This window comes from Danio aesculapii, chromosome 11 (assembly GCF_903798145.1).
Source record: "Danio aesculapii chromosome 11, fDanAes4.1, whole genome shotgun sequence".
Lineage (NCBI taxonomy): Eukaryota > Metazoa > Chordata > Actinopteri > Cypriniformes > Danionidae > Danio > Danio aesculapii.
The window spans coordinates 36,584,194-36,608,958 of NC_079445.1; the positions used below are offsets into that span (position 1 = coordinate 36,584,194).

Sequence of the window (24,765 nt, forward strand, 5' to 3'; positions counted from 1 at the left end):
CACCCTTTGAGGAGAGAGTTGAGTCAGAGTTTAATTGACTTTTACAATTTTTACATTAAAAGATTTTAAAAATATTATAAAATAAATAAACTGCTAATTCCAAAAACAGTCTTGTGCAATAGACAGGGTGTTTTTCTGAACATTTTGGTACTGGTTTTATTGTATAATTTCATATGGTTGAATTGTTTAACCATTCTTATGGTAAATTTTTTTCAAACGAGAAATTAAGCTTTGTGCAACATAAAGGTCATATTTATGCCTATCTGACCTATTTTTGGCTCAAACTATAACAGGAGCAAAGAATTTAAATGGTTTGAAATCTAATGTCTAATGAATGTCAGACGTCAAACTAACTTTACCGCGGTTCAACAGCATGGTATGGAAACCTTATATACCTGCTAGACATGCAGATGATCCCATACTATACAGCTGGCATTGCATGGCTCAAAAATAGTTAGTGTGCAATTTAACATGATTGCCTCGAGGAGTCGCCAATGGAAATAAAACAAACACACACAAGAAATGCACGTACGCCAGACATGAAGTTGGCGTGGACCAACGCACACTCACGTTAACTTAATCGTTATTAAATCCAAATGGGAGCGTGGAATCTGGCGTATGCAAAATTGTGCATAAACAGCGTTGATACATGAGGCCCCTGGTATTTTTTAGACGATGATTAAAAACAATCCATGAAACTGTCAGGTCTTAACTTTCCAAAGTGGGCAGACACCATTTATTTTTTTTTCAGTTATTTCGAATGTGTAAATGATGAAAATAAAATCGAACTTTGACATATTATAAGAACGTCTAATCTGTAATTTGATGCCTTTTGAAGATTTTTTCATCTTTCCTTGGCTTCTTTATGCACATTAATACAAAGCTTTACCTGGGGTGCCCAAACTTTCGATCGACACTGATTTTTATTTTTATAATTTTAACAAGAAATTACAATCTCACTAATACTTAACTTTTTGTGCATTTCAGCTTGGAAATGTGCCTAGATCATCTTTTGAAGTTTGCTTATATAAAAAAAAAGGTTGTGGACTGAAAAAAAGTTATGCTGAAAGAAGTTGTTTCTTCCTTTTATCTGTCTCTTAGGAAAGGAAGTTGTGTGCACATCCATTTCTGGAGATCTATCGAGGGGGAACGATCCACTATATGAGTCCGCTGGCCCGGCAGGGGGATTTCTATGTTCCTGAAGTTAGAGAAGCCCAAAGATGGTTGCCGGGAAAAGCACCTGAAGAGGACGAGAGGACGGACATCACAGGTATATTGATTTAAATAGATACTTTTTAGTCTAAAATCACTCAGTTAGGAAAGAAATAAGTGTTTAACAAACTCATAGATTATACTGCTTACTGTGTACTGTTGCATGTGGTCTAAATACTGCTCAAAGTAAAAAGTAGCCCATCTATTATACTGAAATATACTACCTTTTAGCCTGCAAATTAAACATGTAGCTTACATCAGTGCCATTTTATTTAAAGGGTGTTTTTAGAGATGCAAGTTAAAAAATTTCTCATTCATGGGCTTTAAATGTACAATGTGAGAACACATTACATTAATATATACAGTACACCAGGCTTGAGCGTAATCCAAATTTTGATACCGTCAAACCTCCTCCCTATTTTACCTCGCTATCTGGTATTAGTGTATAATAAAAAAAAAATATGACGTAAGGTGCAGACAGTCACCAAACTGTTGGCTTGTACCTAAACTTTTGTACCTAAACCATTCAGAAACTGAATACCATATATGCAAATACACAGACAGCACTAAGCGACACAAAGCATATCTCTCTCTCTCTCTCTCACTCACACTCACACTCACACTCACACACACACACACACACACACACACACCACGCTCTCTCTCTCTCTCTCTCATTGACACACATACACACAAACAGCATCCACGTGGCTGTGCGCATGCTCGCTCGGGCGCGATATTGTTAGACCGCCCGCTCCCCTTCAAATTACACCAGAGTTACCGACCGCTCCCGCGCTTTATTTGGAAATTTATTCCCGCTCCGCAACAAATCTGGTGGTGTCCCGCAGTACAGCAGCAGGAATGCAGACCTCTAGATCGTATTTACCACATCTCCCTTCTCGTTCGGTTGAAACCGGAAATACTGCCAAACTGCAGAGGTTGTGTTCTTTTTCGAGACCAGGTCACTTGGTGCACGACTCGCCATCTTACCTCACCTCTCTCCCTCTCCCACACCGTCCTGTGATGACAATCACGCATATGCATTTTTAGGCATTAAATAAATAATATTTAATAATTCTCTCCTATTTAAGTGCATTGTTTTTTTTTATAATGGAATAACGGTATTGAAACTGACACCGTTGCTATTTTTAGGTTCCGCGGTACACCATATTATCGTATTATTAGCCAATAGAAAGCAGGTTTACATGCAGAGCGAAATCTGTGTAACCAAAAAGGCAAAAATGTAGCTGTGATGATATGTTAATGTTTGGGTTTTGTACTTTGAACACTGACTAACAAGTGACAAGCAATTTGCTCATGTATTTGAAACTGTAACACTAGCCATGTTTTCATCCAAAAATGCAAATGAACTGTAAGTGCAAAACCGGAATCGCATAAAAGTTGTACGAATAAAGCAGCGTTTCCATCTAATGAGTCAAAGAGAACAAAATCGAACAAAAAAGTAAAGATATTACAAGAGTAAACAAAAATCTCTCAATTACTACATGTTGGCTGGATTTATGCGTCCATGTCTTCACATCAGTTTTTCCATGAGCGATTTGATTATTTTACTGAGCCTGTAGATCAAGCAAGAAGGTGGCTGGTTCAAGCCTCGGCTGGGCCAGTTGGCATTTCTGTGTGGAGTTTGCATGTCCTCCCCGTGTTTGCATGGGTTTCCTCTGGGTGCTTTGGTTTCCCCCACAAGTCCAAAGTTATGTGCTATAGGTGATTTGGGTGAGCTCGATGTGGTGATATCGATGCTGAAATGATATATTGTGTAGCCCTAGTTGAAATTTAGCAGAAAAAAAAATTAGTATGCATTAAGCAGTAACTTGTGGAGATTTGATGTGTGCGTATCATATTGGCTGAACTGTGCGATCACCTACACCTGCTCTGGTGATAATGAGACACAATCTGTGTGTGTGTGTTTAATGGCATATTGCCCTGGTCAAACCAAAGCCCAGAGGTACCGCGGAGCAAATATGAAACACAGGTGAGCTGTTTGTGACCTGAGGGGAAGTGTTGTCCACACCAGCTGTCCTGGACGGTGTGTGTGTGTGTGTGTGTGTGAGTCCTGGTGATGCCTGTTCCACCTGTTACCCCGAAAACAAACACATTATAATAACTGTAATATATGATAGAGGAGGAAGATTAAAGCAGAGAAGACACAAGATTAAAGGACGCATTTGAAGCCTGCTGGGTTACTGGGTCCAAATAGTGCTGCTAAATTTAATGTTTTACAGCATGTCTTGTTCCTTCTGTCCTCTCGTTTTTCAAGCACACGTTTGATCCTCCAGCGGGACGCGCAGCCGCTCAAAATCAGCGCTTGCTAAACAGAAAAGTTAGTTCTTAGGTGCTTGTAGCTTGTTGATCCTACAATAAATGTTTCAATGTTATTGCCTTATAGATTATAGGCATGAAATATTGTCTCTAAAATATTTTAGGAATAAAGTACAAATGATAATAAGGGGCCAATAATGTCATTTCTTTCCTTATTCATAAGTTTTTGACTCTGTAGACTTTGTTTCAACAAAATACTGTTACAATTTATGAAATACTTTAAGTACTGAACTGTTATCAGGATGTCTTTTTTCATTCATTGAAAGTCAACAGGCTCTAAATGTGTTTAAATTCTCTCTTAATTATTAAATGAACAAAAAAAAAAAAATGCTTTACAGTGCATGTGCTCCACTTTTTCCACATTTTGTGTTACAGTCTTATTCCAAAATGGATTAAATGTGAAAAGATTTTTTTGAAATGGTAACAAAATTTATTAAAACAAACAAAAAAAAACAACCTGAAAAATCATATGTACATACGTATTCATGATCATTCCTGAGATGTTTCAGCAGCATAACAGAGTTCACCTTTGGTAAATTCAGTTGATTGGACATGATTTTAAAAAAGTCATACAGTACAGCTGTCCATATAAGGTCCCAGGGTTGACAGTGCATGTCAAAGCACAAACCAAGCATGAAGGCAAAGGAATTGTCTGTAGACCTCAGAGACAGAATTGTCTCGAGGCACAAGGAAGTTTATAGAAAAATTTCTGCTGCTCTGAAATTTCCAATGAGTACAGTGGCCTCCATCATCCATAAGTGGAAGATGTTTGGAACCACCAGGACTCTTCCTAGAGCTGGCCAGCCATCTAAGCTGAGTAATCGGGGAGAAGGGCCTTAATCAGGGAGGTGATTAATAACCCGATGATCACTCTGTCTGTGCTCCAGCGTTCTTCTGTGGAGAGAGGAAAACCTTACAGAAGGACAACCATCTGTGCAGCAATCCACCAATCAGGCTGGTATGGTGGAGTGTCCAGACGGAATCCACTCCCCACCTGGAATTTGCCAAAAGGAAGGACTCTCGGACCATAAGAAGCCTAATTCTCTGGTCTGATGAGACTAAAATTTAACTCTTTGAAGTGAATGCCAGGCGTTACCAGGTACCGCTCATCACCAGGCTAATACCATCCCTACAGTGAAATATGGTGGTGGCAGCATCCTGCTGTGGGGATGTTTTTCAGCTGCAGGAACTGGAAGACTAATCAGGATAGAGTGAAAGATGAATACAGCAATGTACAGAGACATCCTGAATAAAAACCTGCTTTAGAGTGCTCTTGACCTCAGACTGAGGTGACTGTTCATCTTCTAGCAGGACAATGACCCAAAGCACACACCCAAAATATCAATGGAGTGGCTTCACAACATCTCGGTGAATGTCCTTGAGTGGACCAGCCAGACCCCAGACCTAAATCCTATTGAACATCTCTGGAGAGATTTAAAAATAGCTTCCCATCCAACCTGATTAAGCTTGAGAGGTACTGCAAAGAGGAATGGGCTAAAATTCCCAAAGACAGATGCCAAGCTTGTGGCGTCATATTCAAAAAGACTTGAGGCTGTAATTGCCACCAGAGGCGCATCAGCAAAGTATTGAGCAAAGGCTGTGAATACTGATGTACATGTGATTTTTCAGGTTTTAAATTTTTTAATAAAAAAAAATTTCACATTGTCATTATGGGGTATTGTGTGTAGAATGTTGAGGAAATAAATCCATTTTGGAATGTGGAAAAAGTGAAGCGCTAGGAATACTTTTCGGATGCACTGTAACTAGAAAGAATAAGTTTAATGAATTAATGGCCAATTTGATTTCTTTCAAATAACAGAAGTTAATAGGATTATATAGCAATGCATATGTACATTATTTTTGATTCCATGAATCACTAATTCTGAAATGAAAAGCTTATGACTAAATGGAAAGATGAGGCCTTTGAAATTGTATTTGTAATACCTTAATACTTGTATTACACACTTTGTTGCCAATTTTTGTTGCAGAACCATAGACCTTTATCTATAAAGTATAATTATGGAAACTATGTTCATCATAACTGAAAGCTATGTCATGTTTGCTGGCCTAACACATCGTTCAGTCAGCATGTAAACTTAAAGGGTTAAACAAATAACGCACAGCACTACTATGATTACAGAAAAGTATAACAAGCCTGTTATAATTAACTCAAATTTTAATACATTTTAGTTCGATTATAACCTGCTATTTAAAAAAAAAAAAAAAAAAAAAAAAAAAAAAAAAAAAACACTGCAACTGCTGAAGGTTCTGAATGAGAAGCTGTTATGTAGCCGTTGCGGGAATGAATTTTGGTTTGGCGCCTCGCCATGAGATTCTTTCATTCAGAATAACTTGTTACATTCCATGTCATTTTCACAGATAAACACTTCAGATTTGATGCCATTATTAACAGTAAAAGTCAAAGTAATAATGCTGATTTGACTTTTTATGCTCTTTCACCTATTTATTTCAGTTTTATCTGTACCAATTTAAACATCCTTAAGATTTATTAATGTCCAGAGCCAGTACACTAAAGTATTCCTGAAACATGACACTTTTTTGTGTGAAATTATTTTCCACTTTTAATGAGCAGAAGTCTGCCAGCAGTGTGCCTGTAGTGACACAAAGTGCAGAGAACAGATGTGAACACAACAAAAACAGATTTTTTTTTTTTTTCTCCCCGTCCTTGATTTTTGAAGTACTTCTGATTGTCTCCGAGCAGATGTCTGCGCTGCGCTTTGAAATTGGCAGGGACGTTTCACTGCAGCTGGAAAGTCAAAAATGACTGACCATTTAATTAATAATATGCGCAATCATCTCTTTTTGAAGATTGAGTAAAATTGCAATGTTTCATCAAATAAATGTCACGTTTCAGCGCTGCGTCAGCTACACATTTCTGAGCAGACAGCCAGCGCCTGTGATTTTAAGTGATGTTTTAGTTGTCATGCTGAAGGAATAGCTGTGTTTTGCTGAAGTGGTGTGAAACTTGACCTCGCTACTCGGATTTAAGCATTCAACATCTGTTCCCTGGTGAAAGATGCTGTCCACGAAACAGCTTCAAAATGAGTTCTCAAAGTGGCATATTGCACTGAAATGTGCTTTAAATGGCCTTTGTGTGCATGTGTGTTTGTGTGTTGTAACATATGGGAGACTAGGGGCAATTCTAGCACCCTACATTTTATACATTTAATATCAAAAGAGTGATTGCACTTCAGCATACAGTACGTTTAATTTGGGCCCTTTAAAATGCATCTCTCGGGATCATTTGCATTTAGATTTTGTCTGATTTACATTGCAATCAAAGAGTACTATTTATTATTATTTATGGGAATTAATAATCCCATGTTGTGCATGCGTTTTATTTTTTTTTGGGGTGGGCAGCATAGCTTATTCGGTCAGTACTGCAACGTGATTGAGTTCAGTTTCCCCACCCACCAAATTGATTGACAGTTGTGTATTAACTATGTCTCCATAGTAAAGCGTATAATCATATCAACAAGACAGGATGTGCACAAAGCAACTGGGATTAAAAGATCTGTTCAGCTCACTGTGATCATAAATCATTATCAAATTTGATCAAGAATGAGTTTTACAAGTTTAAATCCTTTATAAAAACGTGCATGTTTGTAATAAAATCACAACGATTTTACAGTCTTTATCACAATTAAAAAAGACGACGCTTCAAGCCTAGTTTGTGGACGTTAAATCAGGTGTATTTTGTATGATAACATAACCGATATCCATACAGCAGTGGATATTAACGTGTGCGTGTGTGCTTGAATTTTGTAACGACATTATGTGCGGTTCATCGTTGCAGAATTAACTCCACAACAAATACATCACATTATCATTGGGAAAGCTCCCAGAAAACAATTTTGTGTTTAACAGCAGTCTAATAAACAACTAAACGTAGACAGTTTGGCTAAAACAAGGCTAAACCTGGGCTGTCAGTGAAAATCTAATAGACATTTAAGAATAGTCCAAAACTAGACTAGTTATCAAATAAATCGATTAGACAGACTTTATATGTGTAGTCATTCATTTCTGTTTATTTGATGACTAGTCTGTTTTATGGCTATTCTTAGACATCTATTAGATTCTCACTGACAGACAAAATTTTGCCTTGTTTTAGCCAAGACGATTATGTTTAAATGGCTATTCTACATCTATTAGATGTCTTTAAAAAAAAAAAAAAAAAAAAAAAAAAAAAAAAAATGCTTGCTGGGCTCTTACTATATTATATCTCACAGAGTCTGTCACTGTGCTGTTTATCGGATGCTGCCGGAGATTGAGGCACACTCTGACAAGCACGTAGGAACTGTGGGCAGGGAGAACTAGCAATAAAGGCACAGGCAGGCCCGGCTCCAGCTTGGAACATTTGGGTGGGCCAAGTGACATTTCGGGCCCCAAAAAAAGGGAATAAAATTATTTATAGCATTTTAAAATTAATATATTTATCTTTTTAAATGTTTTCTGTCATTTTTATAAAAGCAAACTAACTTTTATTTTAAAACTATTATTTGTACTGCAGACTATATTTATCTCAGTGTTTGCTTGCTTAAGTGATGTTTGCCAAGTAAACTCCACAAAAACATGTTGCTCTCGATGAACTATATGGGTGATTCTATAGTTGCAGGTACATTTAGGGACCACGTTACACGGCTTTCGTATTTAATTATTCGAGTCAGTGATATCGAAATGAGTTCAGTTACTAACCTCTTGATATTGTTTATTCAGACGAGGGACACGCAGCAGCGTGCGTCAAGAGAAGAGAGCACGTTTAGAGAGAGCAAAGCGAAAGCAAGATTATGTGTGGATGTGTGTCAAAATATTGATATTTTGACTTAAACTACAACAAATGTTCTTTGCACTCATGTTTGAGTTTTGTATGTTGCACTTTGCACAAACTTCACTACTGAAACTGCCTGTGATTTGTCTGTTTCTGTGCATCATTAACAGATAATATTTGCTCTCTTTCCGTGAGAAAAATGCTATAATGTTTAAGCGGGCCCAATACATCTCCCGACTATCCCACTCAGTGCTGCTGAACTGTTTGTGTTCTTTAAGACATTCTATTGTATGAAGTAGGCTACGACTGCATGAACTGACATAAGGGAAGTGTGTTTGGTAATGCGTGCTCAGATGCGTGATGCGCACAGAAACCTGCGCTCTATGCAGAATTGGTTTCGCTTTCATCTGTTGCAGCCTGAATGGTTTAAAATTATTAAAACGGAATACTTTAATCAAGATTGTAAATGAGTCTGGCTTGCCCAAACATGGTTTTTGAAGCTCAGGGTCACATCTTATGCTGCTTTCTCAGTTATGAAACGCATCGTAAAAAAAAAAAAAAAAAAAAAAAAAAAAAAAAATCGTTATCTGATGTAGGGCCAGGGTGGGCCAAGATTCTGATTGGGTGGCCAATGTGGGCAAAAAAAAAGCAGCTAAATTGTGTTTAGAGCAGAAAATTCCAATATTCTGAAAGGTATAATAAATAATCTGATGGGTGTTTTGAGCTGAAACTTTACAGACACATTCTAGAGACACAAAGGCTTGTCCTAAATCTTTAAAAAGGGGTAAATTAGGTGCCCTTTAAGTTATGACTGAATTGCCTCTTATTACAGTTATGAAATAGTTTGACGACAAGCAGGAAACTCATGGGACAATGACATCACCACATTGAAATGGTCTATAGTTCAAATGAAAATACTATATGATATTTTTCCCATCACCGAATAAATATTGAAACACTTAAGAATAGTTTGAATTGGTTTAAATTTTCATTTTAGTTTGTTTTAATAATCTGTTGTTCTTTGCAATAAATGGTAGGTTTAAAGTTAACTATTTACATTCTAGTACATTCATTCATTCATTCATTCATTCATTCACTTTCTTTGTGGCATAGTCCCTTTATTAATCAGGGGTCGCCACAGCAGAAGCCCTTTCAGCCACAACCCAACACTGAAAAACACCCATACACTCTTGCATACACCACGGCCAATTTAGTTTATTCAATTACCATGTCTTTGGACTGTGGGGGAAACCCACGCAAACACAGGGAGAACATGCAAACTCCACACAGAAACGCCAACTGGCCCAGCCAGGACTCGAACCAGCAACCTTCTTGCTTTGAGGCGATTATGTTACTTACTGCGCCACCATGACGCCCATTCTAGTACATCAAGTGCAAAATATTTATGGTAACCGATAAAGTTATGTGAGGGTTCAACCATCATTTATTCATCATTCACTTAATCAAAACCTGTTTGAAATTCTCTCCTTTGTTGAACACTAAAGAAGATATTTAGAAAAATGCTGGTTGCCCATCGACTTCCATAGAAGGAAAAAATATTATAGAAGTAAATGGGTCCCAAACAGCATTCTTTAAAATATCTTGTGTGTTCAAAAGAAGAAAGAAACTCATAAAGGTTTAAAATTGCATAAAAGGAAAATAAATGATTTGGTGATTTTCATTTTTGGGTGAATTATCACATTGAAGTTAGGGTTACGATTCAACCTGTCAATTAGAAAATGGTTCTAGCCCATTATAAAAACCCTGCCAGTCAACACTATGTTCTGCAGAATGCATAAAGGCTTAAAACTCTTCCTAAATGCTTATATTTTAATAGTATTAATATTGTTGACATACACTCACCCGCCACTTTATTAGTACACCTTACTAGTACCGGGTTGGATGCCCTTTTGCCTTCAAAGTGGTTCAGAGGTGCTTTTATGCATACCTCAGTTGTAATGAGTGGTTATCGGAGTTACTGTTGCCTTTCTATCAGCTCAAACCAGTCTGGACATTCTCCTCTGACCTCTGGCATCAACAAGGCATTTGCGCCCACAAAACTGCCACTCACTGGAAATTTTTTTTTTTCCAGACCATTCTCTGTAAACCCTAGAAATGGTTGTGCGTGAAAATCTCAGTAGATCAGCAGTTTCTGAAATACTCAGACCAGCCCATCTGGCACCAACAACCATGCCACGTTCAAACTCACTTAAATCATCTTTCTTCCCCATTCTGATGCTCAGTTTGAACTGCAGCAGATCGTCTTGACTATGTCTACATGCCTAAATGCATTGAGTTGCTGCCATGTGATTTGCTGATTAGAAATTTGCGTTAACGAGAAGTTGGACAGGTGTACCTAATAAAGTGGCCAGTGAGTGTAAATGCAGGTACTGTATAAACCAATAACAAAATACATTTGTATTAGTTTTGAGAGTAGGGAAATGTTATTTCCCTGCAGCTTCAGCTTGAAGGACACTTTGTTCTCTTTCTCCGACAGTATCAATCGCTTCATCTTTATCCCTCTCTCCTTCACGCCGCTGTCATCCCTCTATTTCCCCTTTATCTAGACTGTCTATCTCTACTTCCAAAAATGCCACGCTGACAGGAAGAGCAGGAGGCAGATAAACGCTAAGTGAACGGTCATCTAATAGACACACAAAACATCCCTTCATCTCAGAAGCACTAACATAAGCAGAAAAAAAAATGCTGCACTGTTGACATGTTTGTCACTCCAACACGCTGAGTGTGAACACACGGACCCTCCTTTAAAAATCACACACACCTTATTCAATCTGTTAGTCTGTTAGCTCTCTCATACTGTCACTAACTGTGTGTGTGTGTGTGTGTGTCCTAAAGTGATACAGAACTTACTAAATTGCTACAAAACATTTGGGTCTCATTCACGAATCGTGCATATGCACAAATGTATGTGTATGGATGTTTTCATGAATAAATCATGATTCATAAACACTTTAAAAATGTATTCTAAATCTGCTAAAAAAAAAAATAAAAATAATCCAGAACAAATTTTACCACACATATGTAATAATCATGTATGCCCGGAGCCTTATAAACATATATAAAGAACTCTACATATAATTACAAATGCCATTTACTAGAGAAATAAAATGTATTCATTAAATTTAAAAAGACATTAAAAACTGATATTACAGTATATATATGTTTTTTAAAAGTCAAGAAGTGCAGTGCATTTTACCTCACGTTTTCAGAAACCATTAGGGGTGTAACCAATCACGGTTGATCCGTGGTCCGTACGGATAACAACCTACAGTTCTGAACACACGTGACCCGCAGAATAATAACTTTGAGCTTGTAGGTTAACTCAACATTTATAACATTTGCAGAGAGATCATTCAAATCACGTGTATGAAAGCATTTTGGCTTCCATCATCATTATGTTTTCCAGGGAAGAGGTTGTGGTGGTGGGAACTACCTAAATGTTTTCTTAGCGTATTAATTAAAGGTGTTTTCTGTCACTGCTTGTTTAGCCTGCATTAATGCATTCAGTGTAAAGCTGCACAATTAAACAAAGATCATGATCTCAATTCAAACCCGCGCAACGTGAATGATAAATTCTGATGATTTGCATATCCTTCGAAGTGCTGCATTCAAATTTCCGTTTGATCGAGAGATTCAGTTTTTACAATTTTTCAAGAAGGTAAAAAAAAACAATAATAGAAGTACTGAGAGAACAGTTTATAATTAAGATATAACCACCAATGTTTATGGTATAGATTAAAATCAGTTTAATGGAACTTGACGCTGGTGAATGTTGTAGCAATTACATTGTTTAACCAATAGGTGGCGACAAACAACCATCAAAATTATGTCACTAAATAGGTTTTCAAAAATTATCCACCTATAATGAAACAAGTTGAGTGAATTGTTGAATCATTGATTGAAAATGAATATGATATGTTGTACAAGATGTTAGATTTCTATATTTAGCATTATGAGCAACATTAGCAAAGATTATTTTTCGTATTAAATATTTTCCTTTTCTCAGTTTGTTCTTGATACGTTTGTTCTAAGTTACGTTTGTTAAATCCAATGGTTTTTGCAGTAATATTTTTGTATAAATGGAAAGCAAATTATATTAGTCCCCTCCTTTTTTTTTGCGGATCCAAAAAAATGGCCCAATCTGTGACTCAAAAACCGTAGTGTGATCCGAACCGTGAGATTTGTGATCCGTAACACCACAAAAAAAAAAGCATGCCCCACATCCAAACTCTAATTACCATTAAAGTTATTTTCCATTTGTTTCGTAGCGATAATGGTCTCTTCTTAAATCATAATTACATTTCGATAATCCGATAATCACATTTCATGACTCGATCGGTACTCGCTGATTTGACTGTTCTTATGAACCAATCGCAAGTGTGATTGCTTATAAGGAAGTTCTATCTTCTCCACAATATTGCAAGTTTACTAAAACCTGGCTGGAAATATTAAAGAAATAAAAACACTTAAAATAACTTCTTGTCATACTTAATTGCAATAAGCAGAATAGACCCATTTCGCTTTAGTAAAGAAGTTTTTTCAAATGTTTTTCTGTTTTATGTATTCATTTCTGTAAAGCTGCTTCTGATCATGATGACGTGTCCACACTAAATGGTTATAAGAGACATGTTTGAGGGATAATATGTAACATCCTTAATTTAGGTTGTCTTAGGTTAGGAGAAGCTTCACCCATGTATCATTCATAGATGGAAAAGGTTCTTTATGCAATGGTACAGTTATATAAAAGCTTGAATCATCAGAATCGGTACCCATTATAGACCAATCATCATGACAAGGTATCGGTATTCTGTATCGGTTGCAAAAATCCTGATCGGAGCATCCCTGGATGTCATCTAATTAAAACAACAATTATGAAATCATCATAGACATATACTGTAAAGCACTCTCAAGGCTGAGCTGTTCTAAACTGGATCAGTAATCACTCATTCATTTTCCTTCATCTAAGTCCCTTATCTATCAGAGGTTGCCACAGTGGAATGAACCGCCAACTATTCCAGCATATGTTTTAGGCAGGGGATGCCCTTCCAGCTGCAACCCAGTACTGGAAAACACCCATATACTCTCACATTCACACACACTCATCCACTATGGCCAATTTAGTTCATTCAATTCACCTATAGCGCATGGCTTTGGACTGTTGGGCAAACCAGAGCACCCAGAGGAAACCCACACCAACACGGGGAGAACATGCAAACTCCACACAGAGATGCCAACTGTCCCAACCAGGACTCGAACCAGCTACCTTCTTACTGTGAGGTGACACTGCTAACCACTGAGCCATTGGATCAGTAATTAGTGCATTGTTTAAAAAGAAAAAAAAAAAACAGTTACTATATACCATGATAAAAGTTAAGCAGAAAACTAGTTCTCCACAAAGCCTCATGTTCACACTGCAATGCCAACACATGCAGTTCACCAAACACTCCTCAGCTCCTTTCCACAACTGTTAATTAGCGACTAGCAGCACTGCAGAAACAACCTGGAAGAGCTGATTAAACAGAAGCAAACTGGTGTCTCTTATTTAACTTTTAGATGAGAAGATGTAAAGAGCTTTAGGCCTGCTGTATTATTACTCACTGTGACGCTGAGTGCATTTACATCACATGCACAGTCATGTTTAATGAGCTGACAATGCATGTGGTCAGGTAAATGCATTCCCATATGGGAGTAAGGTCATAAAGGGCTTAAGCATAAGATGATGTTGCTTTATTGAGTGTAATACATGACAGAAACAGATCCTTACTGTGGATTTAAGTGCATCCAGATGGAGGGATCATTTTGAAGTAACAGAGGAGGAAATACACCACAAGCTCAGACTCTTTCTTGACCCAAAGACTCATAAAAATGTGTTCTCATCTCAGACACCAGAAATAGAAAGTGCTTCAATCAAAACTGCTGCATCATGAAAAAGTAACAAATGAGAATAATTATTTGCCTCACTCTGAATAAGACAGTCATATGATTAAGGTATTTACATGAGTTGCTTTTTGAATGTTCTTTTAATGTTTTACATGTTATAGTACATAGTTCGATTAGTCATTACATCACCTTTCAGCATTAGTTTCTGCCGACGTTTCATGCAACAACAGTTGGTGTGCGTCATGACGCCATGTAATCTTGGGCATTTCATTTTTAACTTTGCGACAAGTTCAACTGCAGTTAATTTCTCACACTATGCGTGCAAACAGACGACAGTGGATACAAATTCTCAAGCAACAGGCCACCTCTGCAGTCAGATACTATTGGGTTGCATTCACTAACTTTTCATTCATGCCCCTGCAACAAACTCTGGACGAGAGCAGTCATCGTTTCCTGCTCGCAGCAAAAATCATGAATCCCCCCCCATCTCAGTAGGGTGTTTTCACACCTAGTTTGAAGAAAGTCAGGAAAGTGCGTGAGTCCAGCTTTGTTTAGATGGAAGTGTCGAGTGGCGAAAGATGGAAGGGTTTGCATGAAAATGGGAGTTGCCTACATGCATGCGTTGATTTTCACAGAGGCAACACAAACACATACGCAGTGGAGACAGTGATTGCGTTTACATGGACATCAGTCATCGAATTATTTGCCTTAATCTGAATAAGACCATAATATGATGGCGTTTACAGGAGTTGCTTTTTGAATGTTCCTTTTATGATCCCGTTTTACATGTTATAGCATATAATTCGATTAAAATCATTACATCATTACCATGCTATCCACATTTCCTACAGAGGTTTATGTAATTTCAGGTGTTTCATTCTTAATTTGTCGACTGTAACTGCAGTTTGGCACTTTCAATCACAAACAATGATGTTCATGCTTGCCCCCTGTGACAAACAAGATTTTGGACTTGAGGAACTGCTGGAAGATTGTTGTTTAAATGGAATTTGATGATGCACACCGAATGGGAGAAGAAAAAACTACATTTCTCTGTAGATAGAGACTCGGTAGGTGCAAACAAAAATAAAAAAGTAAAAAAAAAGTTCCTTACAAACGTATTTTGTCACATGTTAGCACACCATTGTAATCCACGCATGTGGATCCACATGCGAGCGGTGCCCTCATACTGGAAAAATGGAAACAAAACCGTCATCGCAGCACATTTATAAACAACACTAATGACCTATGTCTTCAAATTCTTCTTCTTTCACTTGTTTGAATTACGGTTGGCAACACAATGTGGCGTTTCTCTGAAAACTGTAACAGGTAAAAACAGCCTTCGAAGCCATCTCATGCATATTAATGAAGTTGCACATTCACAATAGAGCGCGCTGATTGGTTCGAACCAAGTCTTTCTCATGAATTAATAATGTAAACTCAAAAGACGTCACGTTGTACTCGCCGGTACAGACAGCGAATCTCCCCACTGCATTTTACACAAGGATCTGATCGCCGTGACATAGCTTCAAAACTTCTTTTCAAACTGGAAGAACGAATTTGCTTGAAATAAAGCAATAAACAACAATTTTTCACTTTTTAGTGAGATATAAGTGTCCTAATAGTGTTTTAAGCAACGTGGGACTCATATATGACTGTCAACGTCTAAAACAAATGCGTTTTGGTGTTTTATGACCCTTTAAGGTGTTTACATGCCTGTCCTTTACTTCAATAATGTAACTAAAATAGGATACTCCACGTCTTAATTCCATTTCTGTTAAGTTCAATTGTGACTTTAGCCCGATTAGGATAATCAAAGATCATTTTTTACGTGGTGTAGACTCTTGTATTGTCTTAATCGTATTAAAATCGCAGTATCAGTGTCCACGTACTCATTGTTTATGTAAACAAGTTGACTGTGGTGAAATGAATCATCTCTTGTGTTTGGTGTGTGTGTTTGTCAACATACAGGTGCTGATTCCAACAGCGAGCGCAGTTCTTCTGTGAGCCAGCAGGATGCTTCACCTGCCCCGTCCAGCACACGGACACACTCGCACCCGGACAGACAGCAATACTGGGACTTCGATCGTGTGGAGAGAAGCGACACCTCCAGCGTCTCTTCCTTCGAGGAGCTGGAGCTGGATTCAGACAGGTGTGAACACGCTCTTCCAGACCTCGCAACAGGCGGAAAACACAACCTGCAGGACCAGGACAGAGAGATCATGGTGGAGGAAGAGTAGGAGAGAATTGTGGGATGTTGTTGACTTTGAGTTGTATGGTTCACTCAGAAATCAAAGTTCTGTCATTGTTTTTGTTCTTCTAAAGGGCTATATTCATATTACATGTTTGACATGTATTCAAATTTTAGTTCCATTTTATAAATATCACATTAACAATTAATATATTGTTTTCAATTAATCAGTTTAGAAACATTTTTTTACATTTTATTTTATGCATTATTTTACTATATAATTATTCATTTTATTTGTATTATTGTGTTTTTTCTTAAGAAACCACAATAAAAGTGGTCCATACGGTTTGGTCTATTCCAAGAAATATATATTTTTTAAATTTGTTGTCATTTAATTTTTTTAATTTTTTTTTTTTATTTGACTATATCATAATAAATTGTATAATTATTATCAGTATTTTTTTTTCTCCAGAGACCACAATAAAAGTGATCCATATGGTTTGGTCTATTCCAAGAAATTTTTATTTTTTTGGATACAGTCATGATATTTTTATTGGTTGTCATTTTTTTACATTATTTAGCTATATAATAATTATTAATTATAGAATTATCATCAGTATTTTTTTCTCCAGAAACCACAATAAAAATGGTCCATATGGGTTGGTCTATTCCAAGAAAGGTTATTTTAATTTTATTCAGATATGGTCTTAATGTTTTATTTGTTGTCATTTTTTAACATTGATTTAGCATTAATTTGACAATATAATAATTAATTATATATAATTATTCTCATTTTTTTTTCTCCAGAAACCACAATAAAAAGGTTCCATATGGTTTGGTGTATTGCAAGAAATTTACATTTCATATACATTTTATTTGAATAGGCTCATAATATTTTTAATTTGTTGTAATTTTTTTACATTTTAATTAGTTTACCACCATTTTACTTTTTAGTTATTAATTGTATAATAATTATTGATATTTTTTCTCCACAAACCACAATAAAAGTGGTCCATATTGTTTGGTCTATTCCAATAAATGTTATTTAAGTTTTATTTGGATATGGTCATTATATTTTAATTTTATTGTAATTTCTCACATTATTAATTATATAAGAATTATCAGTATTTTTTCTCAAGTAACCATGATAAAAGTGGTCCATATGGTTTTGTGCATTTTCAAGAATTGTTTTTTTATTTCATTTGGATACGGTCATGATATTTTCTATTAGTTGTCATTTTAATTTTGTTGTAATTTATATTTTATAAAACTATATAACACCGAGAGAGTAAAAATGATGACAGATCTGTGATATTTGGGTTAAACATACTTGTATGTTGTTGTGGATGTGTGGGGAAAAAATGTTGTGTTAATGTTATGTTCTTCAATTAATAAATTGACAAAGTTGTTTAGTCAGGATGGAAGAGAACCGTCAGGTACACAGTTGTGTCTTTAGACAAAACATTACTACATAATTGAGCCAGGTAACCTGAATTTCTTGAAAACATCTTCCACATTTTATTTAGTTTATCCTCATTAGTCAACCTGTTGTGTGATTGTCATTGATGACTGACGTTAAACTGACATTGTCTTCAAACTGATGTTATTGATTATTCATGTGAATCTATTTAAATGTTATTCCAGTCTAATTTGTTATTCTCCATCCGCTGTCGTCTTCCTTCAGTAATTACTAATTTGCACCCAAAGAAACTCCCAAAACTGAAGAGCTGTGTGTGACTTGAATATTCATTCCTCAAAGCCATATGTTCATAGACGAACCAAATCTTTATTTGCACCAGAAACTGACAGAAAACATTTCCTCAGGAAGGAAACAACCGCAGGAGATTTTTGCAACACTCGTGTTTACTTGTTCGCAATTAAATGTGTTTGGAGCACCATCATTATCTGATCATATTTGATTACATAAATTATATTTGCAAGCACTTGGGTTTTCTTACATTACAGATTACACTCGATTGCTGTAGTATATTTGATAAATGTTCCAGTGGTATTTTCTGAACTGTGAATGTTGATGCATTTCAAAGTGTTGTTGTTGTTTTTTTTAACTGATGTCTAAAAATAGTTTATTCTTACAATGGTTTGTATTTTGTACCGGGTTGTGTACACTTCAGGACATACTTGATATATTGTCAGATTTAGATATTATTCAGAATATTTTATATCAATGTCTGATTTAAATTTTTTTGTTTTGATAGTTGTTGAGCAACTTAATAAAGAGTTTTAACAAACAATCGCATTCTTTTTGTGTGCTGTATAAATGTCAAACTTGCTTATATTAATCCAGTGAAAAGTATTATTATAGCTTATTAATATTTAAACAACAATTCTGTCTAGTTCTCGAATCTGATTGGCTGATAGATATTAAAGCATTTTTAGCACTTGTACAGCCTCTTCACTTTTGTGTATTTTTCCGCCCAGATGAGTGGCAAGCAGAGGACTATAGTTTGACAAACATTGCAGCTGTTGGACAACATAATGTACTTTTTAGGCTTTTTTTAGGAGAGAAAGTAGTTTAGATTGCAACTATGCAGTTTATTTGTAAGGATAGTGCCTATTTTAAATATTTATCATTTTTGAGATCATCAGCCTGCCATAATGAGCAGAGCAAAGACACTTTACATTCCGCCACAAGATGGCAACAGAGACCGCATAAGCCCTTAACAGCATTTTTTTTTTCAGCGCACATTTTATACTACAGCTGAACAAATCATTACAGAGCAGGTAAGTGACGTTCTAAGTCAATCTCTCTCTTTTGTATGTTGTAGTGCTGTATTTATACCATAGTCTGGTAGTGTATGCCTTGCTTGGCTTTTTCGAGGTTAATTGTGATCTCCTAATTGCAACAGAGAAATACTGTGAAATCACTGTGGACTGATGGAATTTCATGCCGTTCAGCCTTATAATCTTAAAATGTCAGCAAAATCACCTGTTTTGTCCTCACTTCAGACATTACGTTAGAGAACCATTCAAATACTTGCTCTAAAGTGACATTGTAACGGTTTCCGCTGTTCTGACGATCAGTTACAGATGTGAATGAACAGCGGAATAAAGTAGTCACTTGTACAAAAGGGTTTTTTAGACTCTCGGTGTTTGATTTTCTTTTTTATATACACGATTATGCCATCAAACTGCTGTATAAGTGCAATATCATACTGTATATCATCACTGGTGGGACACTAACGCCCCATTTACACAGAGCGTCAATGTCAATGCTTCCCATTCACTTTGAGTGATGTTTTATAAACAAATTTCGGGAGGAGCACGCGCAGAAGTTTCAGTATCAAATACGTCATTGACAATTATTCTATTATCCAATCAGTTCTTGACCAAACCCCTATATATACCAAAGCTGTCTTACCTGCAGCATCTTACGACTTTAGCATCCCTCCACCACCCCGTCACCTCACCTCTTAAGCATTACAATCCCGGGGGGAGCGTTCTGGGGCCGGGCTAGATACTTCGCTCGAATCCCTATTCCTCTTTGTTTCCTGATAAGAGGAATAACTCGAGTTTGGGTGTCTTCCCCGAGCTCAGAGCCCTCTCCCCGGACAGCACGCCAAATACGCTTTATTCTGAAACTATTGCAAGTGTGAACTCGTGAAATGGGTAACGTGATGAGTTGCCAAACTGCATTGTGGATCCATCGCCACCGTTCAGTGGCGTTGCTCACTGCAGAAGCTGGGACTTTCTCAACTTTTCAAGCGCCGATGGAAGGGCAGCCAATTAGACCGCTGTATGCAAATACACCAGCTCAGACAGTACCCGATTGCTGATTAATTTCATTGGCTGACGTTGCTATGACCACGTCAGACTCGCCCTCTGTCAAGTGTTGATGCCGAAGCCCCGTGTGAATGCACCAGCCTCGAGCCAATGCACGCCTCCCCCCAGTGCCTAAATGCAGCCATATCGCACTGCTACTCGTGTGATATTGCTCATATAAACTAGGGCTGCATAATACTGGAAAAATCTGACATGTGATATTTAGTTTTGCTGCGCATAATTGGAAGGAATGCTTTCAGATACAGAAATTGAACAATCAAACATAAAACAGTCATCATCATAGTATAAATAACATAAAAAATTATTAAGAATATATTTTAATTATTAATAAATAATCTAATCCTGCAACGTGATTGCAGATACACACACTGCAATATCGATGCTCAAACGATATATTGTTCAACCCTAATAATAATAATAATCTAGTTTTTTCCTTTTATTGTGCGATTTTATAGAGCTGCTAACATTTACTTTTATTTTTAAATATTAATGTTTGTATTGCCCATTCATTGTCATTTGTTTGTTCATATTTATAATACAGATATTTAAATGTAAATAGAACTATTTTATTAAAATTGCTAACGTTGTGACCCTTTTAATAATAAATATGTAATTTTAATGTGCAAATATTTCAGCTCAAAATATCTCACAGATCATCATTATTATTATACCATGCTGTACTGTAAAGACCTTTTTTGAGCGGTTTTCAGGAATGTTACTTTAAATGTAAATGAGCTGCAGCTCCCCGCCCCCTCTCCAATAAAGGACTAAGTCTTTATAGGTTGCCCCATGCTTACTCTGCAACAAGACAAACCATTTAAATTACTTTTAAAGTCCTGTCAGCTAAAACTTGTGCAGTAAAGTGCACACAAAAAAATGTATGCTCTTGTAAGAAAACACAAAACTACATTCCAGATGTTAGAGTTTAGTGTAGTGACTGATAACTACAAATCAACCAATAAACTTAAGAACTTTGATGTCTTGTTGTTGTTGCTCTCTATAAAAACCCAGGCTACTGTAATTCCCTCTGTGTTGTGTCTCCTACAGCTTTCTTTGTTTTCTGTAAAAATCAAAACCATTGTCTGTTCTCCCAAGAGATCGATTTACGGTCTCTTTGCACTGACGTTTTCAGAGGCCGCATGAACACAGTCAACTTCAAAGTAATCCACACACTGTCGTTGATGCTGTAGGCACTAATTGAAAATAATACATCACAATATTGCCTCTGGAGACATTGAAAGAAGTTTGTTAAAGCATATGGATATAGGGTCAAGTGTATAAAATACTCCTACGTACTTCAAACGTGCGGTCTTGTTGGAGGAGTTGATTTTGACTTGACTGTAGGACAACAACTTTGCGAATTAAAAATGAATCATTTAAAGAAAACGAATGTCGACTTTGTGATCTGAAGTTCAGACGCTCTGAAAGTGGTGTTTTTTCCACAGGCAGAAAATAGAGCTGAATATACTGTTTACTAGACTAAAGGAAATGTTTAATAAAACTAGGGATGCTCCGATAGGACGATAAACACATTTCATGACTCGATCGGTACTCGCTGATCTGGCCAATCTCATGAACCGATCACAAGTGTTTGTTTACAACTAGTGGAAGACGCATGTGCATACAGAGTTATACATCAGCAGCGCTACAACATGTGAGAAGGCATGAGAGATCGATGCACTCCCATCACAGCAAATACATACAGATGTGTATAAACCGTTTATAGTTCCTTTTAGTAAAGAAGTTCATGTATTTATAGGTGTGCATTTTAACTTATGCATCAAATAAGCGTTCACGCTCCAAACTTTTTCTTTATGGAGACATGTTGAAGTGTTCTTCCATCTTTTGCAATGTTTTTAAATTGCATTGTTAGTCATTTTTCTTACACTGTAAAACCCAACAGGGAACTTTATCAAATGAAATGAGTGTAGTTAACTCAAAATTTACTGAAAGTTAATTCTACTCATTTGAACTACGTTTTGAACTCCGTGTTGAAGGTAATGGGTTAATAAAATACATCATTACTTCAGCTTAAATGGAGTAAGTTCACAGTACTCATATAGATTAGTTTAACTCAAATGGTTTGTAGCAATTGGTTTCCTTAATCTGTTTGAGTTGCCTTAACTTACTGGGTTTTACTGTACTCAGTTTGAGTTCTCTTCATTTATCTAGTTTTACCGTGCTCAAATTGCTTCATTTACTTAAATGGATTAAGTTCACAGTACTCATTAGGAGTAGTTTTTTTTTTTTACTTAAATGGTTTGTTGCAATCGGTTTTCACAAATAATTTGAGTTACCTTAACTTTGAGTTTTACAGTGTACCAATGTTTTCTATCGGTTTTTTTTTTTTTTTTTTTTTTTCTGTAAAGCTGCTTCTGACCATGGTTATAAGACACGTATTTATTTATATATTTATTATTATGTATATATTTAAGGGATTACATGCAACATCATTTATTCTCATAGGGAAGACGTGATCTCCACTTAAGTATCATCCTTAGAGGGAAAATGTGCTTTATGCATTGGCAAAGTTACAGTATATAAAGCTTGAAGCATCAGAATCTGTACTCAGAAGTGAAGGTCATCGGTTCACCAAACTCACAGCGGTTTACTGAGGTTAAACGCAGATACAGGGACACTGGAGCGGTTTAAAGCCGCAATTCATCAGCGGATCGCTTGTATATTCGCTTATAAACACCCGCTGATCGATGTGACTTTGAAAGGCTCCAGTGTCCCTGTATCTGTGGTTACACTCAGTAAACAGCGGTGAGTTTGGTGAACCGATGACCTTCACGGTCAAATCAGTCATTTCTTCTACGTGAACACAATGGTGGTGTTTAAGAACGTGCTCAAATGTTCGAGGAAAGTGACGTTTTTTTGTTTATTTCAGCACTGATTGGTAGGCCCACATGGAATTTGTCTGCGCAGAAATCAGAATTTCAGCCCATCATTGAGTTTATTTATTTATTGTGTAAATTAATATTTATTCAGTTTTTAAATTAATTTCAGTATTATTATTATTGACTAATATGAAAGTGTTTAATTGACTTATTTACAGTACGATTTGTAAAGTAATATTTTCTGTCTTTTACTAGATGTATTATATGAGAGACTTGCTTTGTTTACCAAATAAGTGAGTCTAGATGTATTTGCATTGTAAACATTAAAGTTAAAAAGGTATTTTTTATTTCATATTTTAAGTTTAATTTACAATACTCCCAAAATAATTCAGCATAAATCCACATTTTTTACAAAATTCCCCACAGAAATAGCAAAAAATGCCCGCAGATTCTGTCTGGCCTCGCCGATTGGTATTGAATTCCAGTATTGTGATAACCAGGGGCGTACCAACTGGGGGTGTGTTGTTAGGGATGGGGGAAGGATACGTCCCCCTCACTTTTAGAGACAGACTATTTAGAAACAGGTGGTTAATAATTATATAAACGTATGATCTCATACAACCGTCCCCCCCACTTTTTTAAATGTCCGCAACACACCTGGTGACTACTTCAAAATCTGATAACTTTGAAAAATTATTTATATAATGATTTATGATAAATAAAGTCACAAATAATGTGGTTTATTTGTTTTTTAAACAAGTAAATTTCCCATGAAAATGGCAACTAAAACTGGAAATTTGAGTATTATTTTAACTTTAACTTTAAACACCTTCTAATAACTTTAAACTACCTTTCAAAGCTTTGGCCGCTTGCAAGTATTGTCCAATCTTAACTACTGTACATGCCTGACTTTGATTGATGGAGAACTTTTGACCCTAAACAATCAACAATTAGTTTCTGCAGCACCGGTTTGAAACATTTCTGACTCAATTATTCTGGCTGACCTATTTATAAACTTCACTTTCACGCTTACTTTACCACCGAATATAACAAATACACGTTATTCTTGCATGAACGCTTCACAAGCATGTTGTTATTTAGCATATCAATAAGCAGTTTTACATGCCGTTGCATCAGACAAATAGTATTTCCAGAGGGCTGACCACCCGCTTTCAGACTGATCTGAGAATCTTACAAATTACAGCTACTGTACTTCCACTTGGGGTGGAAAAGTTTGAAGCAATTTCTGACAATCATATCTGCGTGTCCTTGCACTCCCCATAACTTTCTCCTATATTCGTCTCGTTCTTTAAGATCTGCCCATTATGATGTTCTTTTCCAAGGCAAAATTGGTCCCTTTGTGTTAGAGGTGGTTATTATATAATCTATTGCGAGTGTTTGTGGCTCTAATCACCACTGTGGGAGTGTGCATTTCTCTGCAAATATCCAAATTACTTGTGTGTGTATGGAAGACAAAGCTAGCTCTGTGCTCTGGCCGGTGTGTGTCTCTCCGTCAGCGATCGGCCCCCTCCTGATTCCCCTTTAATTGGTTGAGAATGTGAACTTGGACAGCGCTTGAGGGCTCTTAACACACTGTTCTGGAACCTGGAGCTTAAGCATTTGGCTTCTGCTGATACAGTACCAACTCGCATTTCTCAGAGAACCATCAGTATGTTAAGTTTCACCGTAATTAT

General features: G+C 36.5%; 1 protein-coding gene across 1 annotated transcript in view; it reads left to right on the top strand.

The window, feature by feature from the left end:
• Positions 1 to 16,617, top strand: part of LOC130236915 (testis-expressed protein 264 homolog) — a 102,611-nt gene extending 85,994 nt beyond the window's left edge. Inside the window, exons 3-4 of the mRNA XM_056467655.1 lie at positions 1,102 to 1,270; positions 16,211 to 16,617. Coding sequence (XP_056323630.1) covers positions 1,102 to 1,270; positions 16,211 to 16,479 — 438 coding nt within the window. The 3' untranslated portion in view covers positions 16,480 to 16,617. The remainder of the gene's footprint in view (positions 1 to 1,101; positions 1,271 to 16,210) is intronic.
• The last annotated feature ends 8,148 nt before the right edge of the window (positions 16,618 to 24,765 follow it).